The sequence below is a fragment of the Pantherophis guttatus genome, chromosome 10, assembly GCF_059756535.1.
Source record: "Pantherophis guttatus breed Tessera chromosome 10, ASM5975653v1, whole genome shotgun sequence".
Taxonomy (NCBI): Eukaryota; Metazoa; Chordata; class Lepidosauria; order Squamata; family Colubridae; genus Pantherophis; species Pantherophis guttatus.
Genome location: NC_142072.1, coordinates 3,014,209 through 3,029,370, shown reverse-complemented (window position 1 = coordinate 3,029,370; position 15,162 = coordinate 3,014,209). Strand labels below are relative to the sequence as shown.

General features: G+C 44.5%; 1 protein-coding gene across 2 annotated transcripts in view; it reads left to right on the top strand.

Moving 5' to 3' along the window:
• Positions 1-15,162, top strand: part of SLC8A2 (solute carrier family 8 member A2) — a 61,539-nt gene that overhangs the window by 14,290 nt on the left and 32,087 nt on the right. For both annotated transcript variants that reach the window (XM_034438098.3, XM_034438097.3), the window contains exon 2: positions 7,879-9,712. In XM_034438098.3, the coding sequence (XP_034293989.1) occupies positions 7,908-9,712 (1,805 nt within the window). In that variant the 5' untranslated portion in view covers positions 7,879-7,907. The remainder of the gene's footprint in view (positions 1-7,878; positions 9,713-15,162) is intronic.

Sequence of the window (15,162 nt, the reverse complement as noted above, 5' to 3'; positions counted from 1 at the left end):
CTCCAGGTGGCAAGCTCTCCCATTGATTAATTGTTCTCCCTGTCAGGAAAGGCCTCCTTATTTCCAGCCTGGATCTCCCTCTGACCAGCTTCCTTCCGTTGCTTCCTGTTGTCAGGTTTCGATGCTATCTCAAAATAAATGAACTTCCAAACTGCCGATCTTTAAGGAAATTTTCTCTTTATTCGAGCACAGCAACCTGATCCTGACTCTTTTCGTGGTCAGTACTGACCTTGGCCCCCCAATCCTTCCCTTTCCGATCCCCAATTCTCTGCTTCTCATTGGCTATCTTCCAAGTCACTTTCCTGATTCCTTCTTCGTCAGGTCACAGGAATGTTTCCCCCCTCCCCATCTCCGAGGAGACCGAATCTTCAAAGGAATTTAGCAGGCAAAAGTTCAGGTTTCTCCTCCCTTTTCTATGTCAATTCTGAGACACTGACACCTGTCCTATCCTTAGTGTAAATTGACCCCCTCTCTTCCCTGTGGATATGTATTCGAAGATGCTATCATGTCTCCCCTAAGCCTTCTCTACCCGTTTAGTAGGCTAAACCTACTTCCTTCCCTCAGCCATGGTGGAGCAGTGTTTACAATGCAGCATTGCAGGCAAACTCTGCCCACTGTCTGGAGTTCGATCCTGAGCAGCTCAAGGTTGACTCAGTCTTCCGTCCTTCCCAGGTCGGTAAAATGAGAACCCAGATTGTTGGGGGGACAAGAGGCTGACTCTGTAAACCACTTAGAGAGGGCTGTAAAGCAGTCTGAAGCAGTATATAAGTCTGTGCTATTGCTCTTCCTTTTCCCCTTCCTTCCTTCCTTCCTAGCTGCAACTGTCTGAAGGTAAGTAGTAGGGCAGCTCCAACCCGTCCGTCCCCACCCTAGCTTAATTTTTTCCTGTGCACCCTGGAGTGGGCAAGGTCTTAATTAGGGCTTATTTTGGGAGTAGGGCTTATATTGGGTGCACATGTAAAAATCAACCTAGGACTTACTTTAGGGCAGTGGTGAAATCCAGATTTTTTTAACTACCGGTTCTGTGGGCGTGGCTTGGTGGGCGTGGCAGGTGAAGGATACTGCAAAATAAGGAGCCTTGGTGGCGCAACGGACTAAAGTGCTGTTAAGTAGCACTTAGCTGCCAGCTGCCTGCAATTACTGTGAGTTCAAATCTCACCAGGCTCAAAGTTGACTCAGCCTTCCATCCTTTCAAGGGAGGTAAAATGAGGACCCGGATTGTGGGGGCAATAAGCTGACTTTGTATATAAAAGAACACCACTTGGGGGCGGGGGGCAAAAGCCCTACTAAGCAGGTATATACAAAAGTATGAAGGCTATTGCTTAACGCTTTGTAAGCCGCCCTGAGTCTCTGGAGAAGGGCGACATATAAATTGAACCAACCAATCAATCAATCAATCAATCCCCATTCCCTCCTCACTCCTGAGGGAAGGATATTGCAAAATCTCCATTCCCACCCCACTTCAAAGGTGGTATTTGCCGGTTCTCTGAACTACTCAAAATTTCCGCTACCGGTTCTCTGGAACCTGCTGGATTTCATCCCTGCTTTAGGGGTAGGTCATATTTTCAGGGAAACACGGCATTGTTGGTGATGGCTGTACTCAAGAAGCTGAACAGAGTTGCCTCTAGAAGTTGTGGCTGCTCCCACACTGGAAAGTTTTAAAGAAGAAATCGGACAACCATTTGTCTGAAAAAAAGGACCCTAGGGCTGTCCTGCAGAGAGCAGAGGGGGTACGACTAGAAGACCTCCGAGGTCCCTTCGAACTCTGTTCTCCTTGTATCCTGCTACAGCGTCCCTCATGCTTCTCCTTCTTTTTATATCCCCGCGTTTAGCATCCTTTTTATAGTTCGGTTGCTACGGGAACAGTGGCGTTGCTACGGCTTGAGCGCAGCGATGATTGCAAAAGCTGGCCTTCCAGAGAGGGCTGCAGATGGGTTTTCGCAGACGTGACGTTCCTGGTCCACGTTTTTTGCCTAGGCTACACTTGATAAACGGTGGACACACACACACAAGCGCACACACACACACACACGTACACACCAGGAGATCCTTTTGGTTCTCATGGCCCCTTGCAACTCAGTTTCTTCTTAGCGACGTGGTAAGGCGCCCGGATCCCAGGGAACGGAGCTCATTTGAAAGGGGGGTGCCTTTCGTTCCCTACAATAATATTTTTGCATTTATTCAATTTAATTTAATTTATTTATTTATTTTGCAAAGAAGGGTGCATCGGCTCTCTTTCGTTCAAAGTCGTGTCAGCAGATGAGGGAGAAACCTCCTTCGGTGGTTTCTTTCGTTCGTTGGGAGACAATCTGATTTTCCTAAACTAAAGTGTAAGTCAACGATAAAAAAGAAAATCAGGGAAGTTTTTTTTAAAAAAGAGAGAGAGAGAGAGACAGCCCCCCCTCCCCCGCCATCTCATCCAAGCCTCACCCTTTTCTTAACATATTTATTTATTTATATTTCATATTTCCAAACCTCCCCTCAAAGAGGGAGATGAAATAGGTATGCAAAATATGTGAATTATATAGGTAAAATACGTATACGAAGTATGGAAAATATAAAGGTAAAATACATAAGCAAAACATGTGAAATATATAGGTAAAATACACATGCAAACTAGGGAAAATATATAATTGAGACTCTAGAAAGAGTGCAGAGAAGAGCAACAAAGAGGATGAGGGGACTGGAGGCTAAAACATATGAAGGACGGTGGCAGAAATTGGGTATGTCTAATCTGATGAAAAGAAGGAGTAGGGGAGACATGATAGCAGTCTTCCAATATCTCAGGGGCTCCACAAAGAAGAGGGAGTCAAACTATTCTCCAAAGCACCAGCAGGACAAGAGGCAATGGGTGGAAACTCATCAAGGAGCGAAGCAACTTAGAACTAAGGAGAAATTTCCTGAGAGTGAGAACAATTAACCAGTGGAACAAGCTTGCCTCCAGAGGTTGTGAATGCTCCAACACTGGAAGTTTTTAAGAAGATGTTGAATAACCATTTGTCTGAAGTGGTGTAGGGTTTCCTGCCTAAGCAGGGGGTTGGACTAGAAGCCTCTAAGGTCCCTTCCAACTCTGTTATTCTAAAAATAGTTCAAATACATAACCAAAATAGGGAAAATATATAGTTAAAATAACGTATGCAAAGTATGTGAAATATATAGGTAAAATACGTATGCAAAGTATGTGAAATGTATAGGTAAAATATGTATGCAAAATATGTGAAATATATAGGTAAAATACGTATGCAAAATAGAGAAACTACATAGGCAAAGTGGTTTGGTAAGTGACTTGCATCTGATTTTATGACCTCTTTGTCCCGGTTGTTCTGTGAATCATTGCAGTTGTTAAACGAATCCGACTTTTAACTATTGACTTTGCTTTGTTAGAAGCCGGTTGGGAGACGCTGCAATTGTTTTAAATACACGTTGTTGCAAATTTTGTATGGTGCCCAAATTTTGAACATGGGACTTGGGGGATGTGGCCACGGTCATAAGTGTGAGGACCAGACCTAAATTCCTTTCCCCCCCCCCAGTGCCATTATAACTTCAAACAGTCACTAAATGAACTTTGGCAAGTCAAGGGATACCTATACATCGACATGGCTTTGCAAGATTGACAGTCTAAAGATTATTTATTATTTATTTATTATTCGTATTTCTATGCCGCCCAACTCTCCGAGGACTCTGGGCGGCTTACAACAAAGACCAATTTATTTTAAAATTCAGCCTAAATTATTTAATTTAATGTTTTAAATTAACACACAGTAAATTAAATTTAACATTAATTTAATGTTTTAATTTATTTTAAATTTTGTATTTATTATAAAATTAACTGTGTTTTATCTTCTGGCTGTTCACCGCCCTGAGTCCTTCGGGAGAAGGGCGGTATAGAAATTTAATAAAATAAAATAAAATAAAATAAATAAAGACAATATGAACAATATACAATAAGAGACGTTTAAAAAGAAAAAACCCATACACACTGCTCATGGCCAGATCTCATGGCCAGATTATGTGCAATGCATCCCTCCCTACCAAAGAAGAGCAGGCTGGACTAAATGACCTCTGTTGTTTTTTGTTTCCTTTGATTCGTGTCTAATTAAAGGGGGAATCAAAAACAACCAAGAAAACCAAAACAGAATAAAACAGACCAGGAAGAAGCACGAAATTTCCAAACATCACGCACTCGAGTAAAATTGAATATGTTAGACAATAACTTTCAGCCTGACATTAGTTTAATTTTATGTTGTTAAATCTCTTCTGCCCTTTAAGGAAACCCAGCAGGTCATTATTAAAATCAAATTAGTATTCAGCTATCCATGACAGTAATCAAAACAGGATAAAGCATGAAGAGGGAGCGAGAGAGAAAATTACAGTAATTTCTGTCTCGGTAGTAACACAGCTATCCCTATTTAAGAGATCACCGGGGATTTAATCTTGGAGGACAACTTTTCCATTCTAAAATAAAGGCAAAAAGGTTTTGGCTCCAGGGGGTTAATCTCTTTTGGGCTACTGGAAAACTTCTTTGATAGAAGCGAATCAATGGGAAATAGATCACAATCCAGTCAGTAAAAGTGAAGTGGAAAGGACTAAAGAAAAAACGGAGATGGATGTTGAATCAACCCATATTAAAGGACAAAGGATTTATACAAACAATGGGAAAAGAAATGGATTTCTTTTTTTAAAAAAAAGAGAAGAGAAAAGAAGAGACTTCACTGCAAAATGGGATACAGCCATGGTGTATTTCCGGGGACTAGCCATAATTTATATAGGAAGAAAAAAAAAACAAGAAAACAGAAATAATATCAAAAGACACTAGAAGAAGACCAGTAATTTTTGGAAACTATTTTAGATAGAGTTTCTCAACCATGACCACTTGAAGATGGATGTGGACTTCAACTCCCAGAATTCCCCAACCCCAAGCCCCTACCCATCCAATACAGGTAGTCCTCGACTTACAACTTTATGCTCTGTGACCATCACTAGATGAACCGTTATAAGTTGAGGACTACCTTCAATTGTTCTCCCGGCCAGGAAATTTCTCCTTAGTTCTAGGTGGCTTCTCTCCTTGATTGGTTTCCAACCATGAAGCCAGCGACCTCTGAGCCCTTCGGAGACCTCCTTGTTAGCCAACCCAGCTCATGCGCCTTCTCCATATGTGACTTGGGTTCAGGTTGTCCGGAGCCGCTGGAGAAGGAAACGGAGCTCCTCGTCCAGCCCAATTTTCTCCCTGCTGCTGTCGGAGGGATTTCCCAACCAGCTTGCTGGTTTTCCCGAGGCCTCTCAGGTGGAGGAAACTCTGAGTCAGCAGCTCTTTTGCAGAAACCGGAGCAGCGGCTGGAAAATCACATAGGCAGCAGATGCTCAGCGCAGGGCAAAGCCTGCTGCCCCCGGAGGAGAGCCGGCGGTGGAGCGTGGAGCCACTGTAATCCAGGGCTATCAGGACGTTCGAGTCGAGGACAGGGAGTCCTCGACTTACGACAGATGGCTTAGCGACTGTTCAAAAGCTGCCCAGAGATTACGAGATGCAGGACAAATAAATTCAACGAAGAGAAGAAAGGAGAGGAGAGGAGAGGAGAGGAGGGAAGGGGAGGGGAGGGGAGGAGAGGAAAGGAGAGAAAGAGAAGAAAAGAGAAGAGAAGAGAAGAGAAAGAGAAAGAGAAAGAGAGAGGAGAGAAGAGAAGAGAAAGAGAGGAGAGGAGAGGAGAGAAGAGAAAATAGAAGGGAAGGGAAGGGAAGGGAAGGGAAGGGAAGGGAAGGGAAGGGAAGGGAAGGAGTGGGGTTTCCTGCCCGAGCAGGGGGTTGGACTAGAAGACCTCTAAAGTCCCTTCCAACTCTGTTATCCTATCCTATCCTATCCTATCCTATCCTATCCTATCCTATCCTGTCCTGTCCTGTCCTGTCCTGTCCTGTCCTGTCCTGTCCTGTCCTTACATTTGTTGGCCACCCACCTTACCTCAAGGCAACCCTGTTTAACAGAAGATGGACCAAGGAATCCAACAGGTGCTTTCTTTGTTTTTCCTTGAAGACATTTTGCTTCTCACCCAACTGAAGCTTCTTCCGTTCTGACTGAATGATGAAGATTGGAAGGATTTATGTTCTCCCGTTCAGATGACTGCAAAGAACAGCGATCCTTCCATTCTCCACCGTTCAGTCAGAACTTGAAGAAAGAAGCCTCCTGGATGAGAAGCGAAACGTCTTCAAGGAAAAACGTTTTTTCTTTGGAAAAAAACGCCTTTGGGACAACCCTGACCTGGATGCCCGAGAATCTCCATAGACAGTTAGCAGTTCGAAAGCATGGATATGCAAGTAGATTAATAGGTACCACTTTGGTGAGAGGGTAACAGCTGATTTCTTGGTCCATTTCTCCTTTCAGCCACTACTGGGTGTTCTGAGAACATGAAAAGGATAAATCCACTCATTCCTACCTGTTCCCTTAAACCAGGGGTCGGCAACCTTAAACACTCAAAGAGCCACAAAGGTCCTAACCGGAAGCCCCCCATTCAATTCTGGAGTCGACCGGAAGTCCGGTTCTCCCACCATAGAGTCTCCTCCTAGCACGGCGTCCTTTTTCCTCTGCCAACCAGAAGTCCAGTTCCCCCACCATAGAGTCTCCTCCTAGCGTGGCGTCCTTTTTCCTTTTACCCACTGGCGATACGGAGTCGCAGCAGAGGGATGAAAGAGCCACATGCGGCTCCAGAGCTGCGGGTTGCCAACTCTTGCCTTAAACCTTTTCTTCCTGGCAAAACCTCCTTTTGTCCTCGCTCTTTTCTCATCTTCTAGAAGGAGGCAAATTCCATCACCACAACATTGCGTTTTTTTAATTTTTCTAAAAAAGTTCTTATAGCAGATTGTTCCTTGGCTTTTAAAATTACAGTGTGAAGCTGTCTCTCTCTCTCTCTCTCTTTCTCTCTCCCCTCCCTGCTTACCACTATTTATTGCTATTGCTCTTTAAATATTGTGTTCCTCCAGAAATTGTTTTAAAAGCAGATTTTTTTTTAAAAAAAAAATAATAATAATTATCTTCCCCCTTCCCTTGCCAATTTGTTATCTGAGTGGGCAAATGACTCATTTGTTTACTTGGCCGGGTAGCGAAGTAAACAAGGGATCGTCCAGGCTCAGAAAAATGCACGCAGAATGTTGCTAGGACAGGATTCGAACTCGGAGCATGGAATAAGAGTGGTGGAAGGGACCTTGGAGGTCTTCTAGTCCAACCGCCTGCTCAAGCAGGAGACAAATCTTCTTTAAAACTTCCAGTGTTGAAAGTTCCACAACTTCTGGAGGCAAGTTGTTCCACTGGTTAATTGTTCTAACTGTCAGGAAATTTCTCCTTAGTTCAAGGTTGCTTCTCTCCTTGATTAGTTTCCATCCATTGCTTCTTCTCCTGCCTTCTGGTGCTTTGCAGAATAAGTTGATTTTGTCTTTCTCAGGTGGCCAAAACTAAATGCAATAATCCAAGTGTGGTCTTACCAAAGCAGCAAACATATCCAACATACCTTCCTCCTCCTATTTTTCCCGCAACAACCCTGTGAGGTTTATTGCATTGAGAGGGAAGGACTGGCCCAAAGACACCCAGCTGGCTTTCATGCCTAAGGCGGGACTAGAACTCACTGTCTCCTGGTGATCGGCTCAAAGTCACCCAGCTAGGTTTCCTGCCTAAGGCGGGACTGGAACTCACCATCTCTTGGTGATTGGCCCAAAGTCACCCAGCTACGTTTCCTGCCTAAGGCAGGACTAGAACTCACCATCTCCCACTTGACTTTCATGGCTAAGGCAGAACTAGAACTCACCGTCTCCTTCTTTCAAGCCTGGTGCCTTAACCCTGGAGGGCAGCTCCCGAGAACGCTAATGTTTCTTTCTTCTTCTTGTCTTCCCTCCCAGATCCTGTGGCCCCCAACGACTCAAGAAGGATGCTGCTTCCGTGGGGGCAGCTGAGGGTCTCCTCCTCCTTTCTTACCAAAATCTTGGTCGTCGGGGTCTTTTGCGCTGGGAATATCTCCTGGGTTGGTGCCAATGAAGTTGATCCGGAAGTGAACGGCACCTGCGAAGGCTATACGAAATGTCAACCTGGAGTCCTCCTCCCGGTTTGGCAACCAGACAACCCTTCTTTTGGAGACAAAGCTGCCCGGGCCATTGTCTACTTTGTGGCCATGATGTACATGTTCTTGGGGGTCTCTATTGTCGCGGACCGCTTCATGGCCTCCATCGAAGTCATCACTTCCAAAGAGAAGGAGATCACCATCACCAAAGCCAACGGGGAGACCAGCATTGGCACCGTGAGAATCTGGAACGAGACGGTCTCCAACCTCACCCTCATGGCCTTGGGTTCCTCAGCTCCTGAAATCCTCCTGTCCGTCATCGAAGTCTGCGGCCATAACTTCCAGGCAGGAGAACTGGGTCCCGGCACGATTGTGGGCAGTGCGGCCTTCAACATGTTCATGGTCATCGCCGTCTGCGTCTACGTCATCCCCACCGGCGAGAGCCGCAAGATCAAGCACTTGAGGGTCTTCTTTGTCACCGCTTCCTGGAGCATCTTCGCCTACATCTGGTTGTACCTGATCTTGGCGGTCTTCTCACCGGGGATCGTCCAAGTATGGGAGGCCCTGTTGACCCTGGTCTTCTTCCCAGTCTGTGTTGTCTTCGCCTGGATAGCTGACAAACGGCTGTTGTTCTACAAGTATGTCTACAAGAGGTATAGGGCAGACCCACGCAGCGGGATCATCATTGGGACTGAGGGGGAGTTCCCCAAAGGCATCGAGATGGACGGAGGATTCGTGGCCAACGACCACCGAGAGAGCGTCTTCGTGGATGGCAGCGCGGCATCCGTAGCTCCCCTTCCCGTCATCACCCAGGAGGAGAAAGAGTTGGACGAGAGTCGCAAAGAAGTCATCCAGATCCTCAAAGACCTCAAGCAGAAACACCCCGATAAAGAGCTGGAACAGCTGGTAGAGATTGCCAACTACTACGCTCTACTGCATCAACAGAAGAGCCGGGCTTTCTACCGCATCCAGGCAACACGCATGATGACCGGAGCAGGCAACATCCTCAAGAAGCATGTCACAGAATTCTCCAAGAAGTCCACCAACCTTCTGGAGGTGCCTTCAGAAGCCGAGGTGGAGGAGAACTACAGCAAGATCTTCTTTGAGCCATTCATGTACCACTGCTTGGAGAACTGCGGCTCGGTCACGTTGACCGTGTCTTGTCAACAAGGGGGAGAAAGTTACAACACGTTCTACGTAGACTACAAGACCGAGGATGGTTCAGCCAAAGCAGGTTCCGATTACGAGTACAGTGAGGGCACCCTGATCTTCAAACCCGGCGAGACCCAGAAGGAGCTGAAGATCGGCATCATTGATGATGACATCTTTGAAGAAGATGAACATTTTTTCGTCCGGCTTCTGAACTTGCGGGTGGGCGATGCGGAAGGCATGTTTGAGTCAGACTCTGCTGAGCACCCCAAGGGACGCTTGGTGGCCCCACTGGTGGCCACCGTGACTATTCTGGACGATGACCATGCTGGCATTTTTGGATTCCAGGACAAACTGTTAAGGGTCAGTGAGTGCCAAGGGACTCTGGAGGTCAAAGTCACTCGGAGCTCAGGGGCCCGAGGGACTGTGATGGTCCCCTACCAGACGGTGGAGGGAACTGCTCAAGGAGGTGGTATGGACTATGAGGACTCCTGCGGGGAACTGGAGTTCAAGGACGATGAAACTGTGTAAGTAAACGGAGGGCTCGTGTGTGCCGAGGTCAATTGTGATAGTGAGTGGAGGACAGACATTAGATAGCCTGAATTAATGTTTGGAAATCACGTTCCTGACAATAGAAACAGGTGGTTACTAGGGGAATGAACTGAATTGAATCAAGTTGAGTTGAGTTGAGTTGAGTTGAGTTGAGTTGGGTTGGGTTGGGTTGGGTTGGGTTGGGTTGGGTTGGGTTGGGTTGGGTTGGGTTGGGTTGAGTTGGTTCTCCTAATGTCCATCTGGGGAAGATAGTTTAATCTGGAGCGCAGGGAGATGGTCCAAGGGTGTCTTCCAACTCATTTATTTATTTGTTTATTTGGTTAAAGGTTTACCACCTTTATTGTTTTTATAAATGACTCAAGACGGTGAACATATTTACTATTCCTTCCTCTATCTATTTTCTGCCCAACAAAAACCCTGTGAGAGGGGAATTGGCTCAGGCACCCAGCTGCTTTTCATGTCAGGACTAGAACTCACTGTCTCCTGGTGATTGGCCCAAAATCACCCGGCCAGTTTTCATGGCTAAGGCAGGACTAGAATTTCCCGTCTCCTAGTGATTGGCCCAGTCCTCCTCCTCCTCCTCCTTCCTCCCCTCCTCCCCCCCTCCTCCTCCTCTCCACAAACCTCATTCCCTTCTGGCACTGAAGATGTTATTTAGCTGGGTAAGAAAGAAACATCTGTAAGAAAACCACCAAGGAACCACTCAGTTCAACACTGAGCTCAAAAGATTCTCTTCTATTTTTCTTTCTTTGTTTGTTTTTTAAAAGAAGAGAGAGAGATTAAGCCAGCGCTAGATCATCAAAGCATTCAAAAATTCCGTTTTTTAAAAAATGAAAACAACCAGATCCACCCCTGCACGAGACTCTTCCCCCCACCCCAAAGAATGTTTTATTAGAAAAAAGTAAGCAAAAAAGAATAAAGCTACCATTTAAATTCATTATTCTGGGTGAAGAAATGTGATTTGCAAAGCTTACCTTCCACCAGGCGCTTTGTGAATTAAAAAATTCATTGGGGATTGCTTTCTTCCCCCTCCCCTCCCTCTTCTCTGGGCTGATGTCCAAAAAAATTGGGGGTGGTACGTTTTGAGAGGCTGGGAGCAGAGCCAAACTAGCTGAGTGGAGAAAGTGAGACACCTTCCCTCTTCCCGGTCCATCACTTTGCTTTTCGGGCTGGGATTTAAGACTGAAATAGCTGACCTCGGGCCCCGAGAAGGAGGGTGATGATGGCGGGAGCAGGAAGGTCAGGGAAGGGGGCGGCTTCTGGTGAGATGAACTTTGCGAACATTTTCCAGATGAGTAAAATCCAAGTTCCCGAGTTTTAAACATGGTTCTGGAAGAGTGAGAATTCTGATAGTAGAATTTGCCCTGGCTGACGGAGGTCTACATTTTGGGAAAATGGAATCGGTGATGTTAGATTTATAGGAAGTCCTCAACTTAGAGGACCATAACAGATGATAGATAGATAGATGATAGATAGATGATAGATAGATGATAGATAGATGATAGATAGATAGATAGATAGCGATAGATAGATATAGATAGATAGTGATAGATATAGATATAGTTGATAGATAGATGATAGATAGATAGATAGATGATAGATAGATGATAATATATAGATGAGAGATAGATGAGAGATAGATAGATAGTTATAGATAGATAGATAGATGATAGATATAGATATAGTTGATAGATAGATGATAGATAGATGATAATATATAGATGAGAGATAGATGAGAGATAGATAGTTATAGATAGATAGATAGATGATAGATTGATGATAGATAGATAAATAGATAGCGATAGATAGATATAGATAGTGATAGATATAGATATAGTTGATAGATAGATGATAGATAGATGATAATATATAGATGAGAGATAGATGAGAGATAGATAGATAGTTATAGATAGATAGATGATAGATTGATGATAGATAGATAGATAAATAGATAGCGATAGATAGATATAGATAGATAGTGATAGATATAGATATAGTTGATAGATAGATGATAGATAGATGATAATATATAGATGAGAGATAGATGAGAGATAGATAGATAGTTATAGATAGATAGATAGATGATAGATGATAGATAGATAGATAGATAAATAGATAGCGATAGATAGATATAGATAGATAGATAGTGATAGATATAGATATAGTTGATAGATAGATGATAGATAGATAGATAGATGATAGATAGATGATAATATATAGATGAGAGATAGATGAGAGATAGATAGTTATAGATAGATAGATAGTTGATAGATGATAGATAGATAGATAGATAGATGATAGATAGATGATAATATATAGATAAGAGATAGATGATAGATAGATAGTTATAGATAGATAGATAGATAGATAGATAGATAGATAGATAGATAGATGAGAGATAGATGATAGATAGATAGATAGTTATAGATAGATAGATAGATAGATAGATGAGAGATAGATGAGAGATAGATAGTTATAGATAGATAGATAGTTGATAGATGATAGATAGATAGATAGATAGATGATAGATAGATGATAATATATAGATAAGAGATAGATGATAGATAGATAGTGATAGATAGATAGATAGATAGATAGATAGATAGATAGATAGATGAGAGATAGATGAGAGATAGATAGATAGTGATAGATAGATATACATAGATAGATGATAGATAGATGATAGATAGATGATAATATATAGATAAGAGATAGATGAGAGAGAGAGAGAGAGAGAGAGAGAGACTTTTGCCCCTTGAGTACCGTAATTCTTCGTCAGACAGTCTGGATGGGAGCTCAGCACTTGGCGTAGAGAAATGAGGTCCGGATGGGAGCTCGAGGCTTGTTTTGGGGCTTCTGGGAAAACTCCCAACCTGGCCTCCTGTCTGGGGTTTGTCTTGCCTCCTCCCAACCCAGCAGCCTGGGAAAGAGGCCTTGATTGATATTGAGTTGACACTTTGGGTGTGTCTGTGCCTGCCTTCCCGAGCTTTGCTGACAAACAAGAGGAAATTAATGAGGAATTTTTTCCTTTCCTTTTTCCTTCCTTCTTCCCTCCTTCCTTCTTTCTTTCTTTCTTTCTTTTCTTCCTTCCTTCCTTCTTTTTTTTCCTTCTTTTTTCTTTTTCTTTTTTTTCTTTCCTTCCTTTCATCCCTCCGTCCCTCCATTCCTTCTTTCTTTCACTCCATCCCTTTCTTCTTCCTTCCTTCCTTTCTGTTTCTTTTTCTCCCTTCTTTCCTTCCTTCCTTCTTTCTTTCTTTTTCTTTCCTTACTTCCATCCCTCCATCCCTCCCTTCTTTCTCTCCCTCCCTTTCTTCTTCCTCTCCTCCGTCCGTCCTCCCTCCCTCCCTCCCCTCCCTCTATCTTTCTTCCTAATGCACTTGGAGGTCGATAAAATCCAACACCTTGAAAGTTCCCAGGAAGTTTCAGGAGGCGAGCAGTGGCAAAGCTTAAAGACAGCGAGAAAAGGATTCCCTAGGAGTGACTCAAAGCTGCCTCCGTAGAGTCTGTTCTGCAGGTTGGGCTTGGGAAGTCCACCCCCAGACCCTCCAGGCCCAGCCCCCAACCCCCAGCCCCATCTGTCTTCCTGGGAAGTCTCTCACAGGATGAATCACTCACAGCTGTGTTTGGCTGGATGTCAATCAAAAATGTCTCTGCGGAGTCTCAAACTGGATCCTGGTGCCCTTTTGGAGATTTCAGCAACTTGAGAGCTTCGTTGGGGGTGCTGTGGGTCTTGTCCTTGGTTCCCCTAGATGTGGGATTCTTCCCCTTCATTGGAGAAAGAAAACTGACTCAAGAAAACCACCTACAGCAGGGGTCTCCAACCTTGGCAACTTTAAGACTTGTGGATTTCAATTCCCAGAATTCCTCAGCGAGCTGGCTGAGGAATTCTGGGAAGTTTTTTTTTTTTTTTTTGCTTTAATTTATATGCTGCCCTTCTCCGGAGACTCAGGGCAGCTTACAATGCGTTAAGCAATAGCCTTCATCCTTTTGTATATTTATACAAAGTCAGCTTATTGCCCCCACAAACTGGGTCCTCAATTTACCTACCTTAGAAAGGATGGAAGGCTGAGTCAACCTTGAGCCTGGGGAGATTCGAACTTGCAGTAATTGCAGGCAGCTGAATGTTAATAACAGTGCTTTAGTCCACTGTACTACAGGCTCTTCCTAAGAAGTCCACAAGTCTTGAAGTCCACAAGTCTTAAAGTTGCCAGGGTATAGGTAGGGCTAATGTGTTTGTCTCGCCAGTGATGGTAGCCAAAAATACTGAAATGATGAGTCAATGGCGTTACATCACTGGTCTCCCCAAAACTTGTTACTTCTAGAGGTAGATCAACACATCTGGAGGATGGGAGGTTGAAAAACCGTTGCCTTGGACCAGGAGTGGAGAACTTTATTACCTATGGATTTCAATTCCATGCTGGCTCCGGGAATTCTGGGAGTTGAAGTCCACAGGTCATAAAGGGGCCATGGTTCCCCACCCCTGCCTTAGACCTTCTCAGAACCTTGTGACCCAAATGGGCTTCTTCTATTAGATCTTCTCTATGTCAGGGTTCCAACCGATGCCCTAATTAAACCATGAGCCTCGAGCCAAGCTTCAAAAGAAATCCAGTTATTTATTAGGAGCTTCATGTCGGCATGTTCCAAGTGAAGCCAACTCTGACATGTAATTTATGTTCCAGCTCTGACCCTGTTTCCCCCCCTCCCCCCAAGGTGTGTCATCAGTCACATTCTCCAAGAAGCAATTTCGTGGGTTGTAGAGATCACTCCCCTCCGGCCACTGTGGGTATCCGCGGAGATGGCCTTGAGAGAGATATGGCTGGAATGTGCTTTTGTTTTGACTGATGCTGCCTTGCTGCGGCTGCAAAATTCATTTCCCCATTCCCCACCTTGATGCTGGCCCTGACTCTCACACTTCCTCCTCCTCCGCTGATTCAGCTGCTGGAGGGTCCGGTGGCCGAGAGGCCACAACATTCTCAAGCCATTTCAGTGGCAGGTTTGCTGTGTGTCAGTCCTACGACGAGGAGTCTTACTCTGCTGTGAGAATGGAAACTTGTCTGATACGTTTTGACTGATTTATTGATTCTGGTCTCAATTGTGGTCTTAAGTCGAGGACTGAAGACAACTCACAGGGTTCTGGCAGAAATAGGAGGAGGAAGGCGTATGAGGCAGTGGTGGGATTCAGCCAGTTCGCACCTATTCGGGAGAACCGGTTGTTAATTTTCTAAGCAGCTCGGAGAACCGGTTGTTGGAAGAAATCTTATTTTGTTTTTCTTCCACTTTACAGAGCTAATCCTGTAAGGAAGGCAGGAAGGAAACATTCTGGTGGTGTTTCTAGCCTAATCTTTATTGCCCTGCTTACAGAAACTGCCTCTCTGCTTAACCCTTGCTACATTGTAACAGCTAAGGTGAAGCGCCCATCGACGTG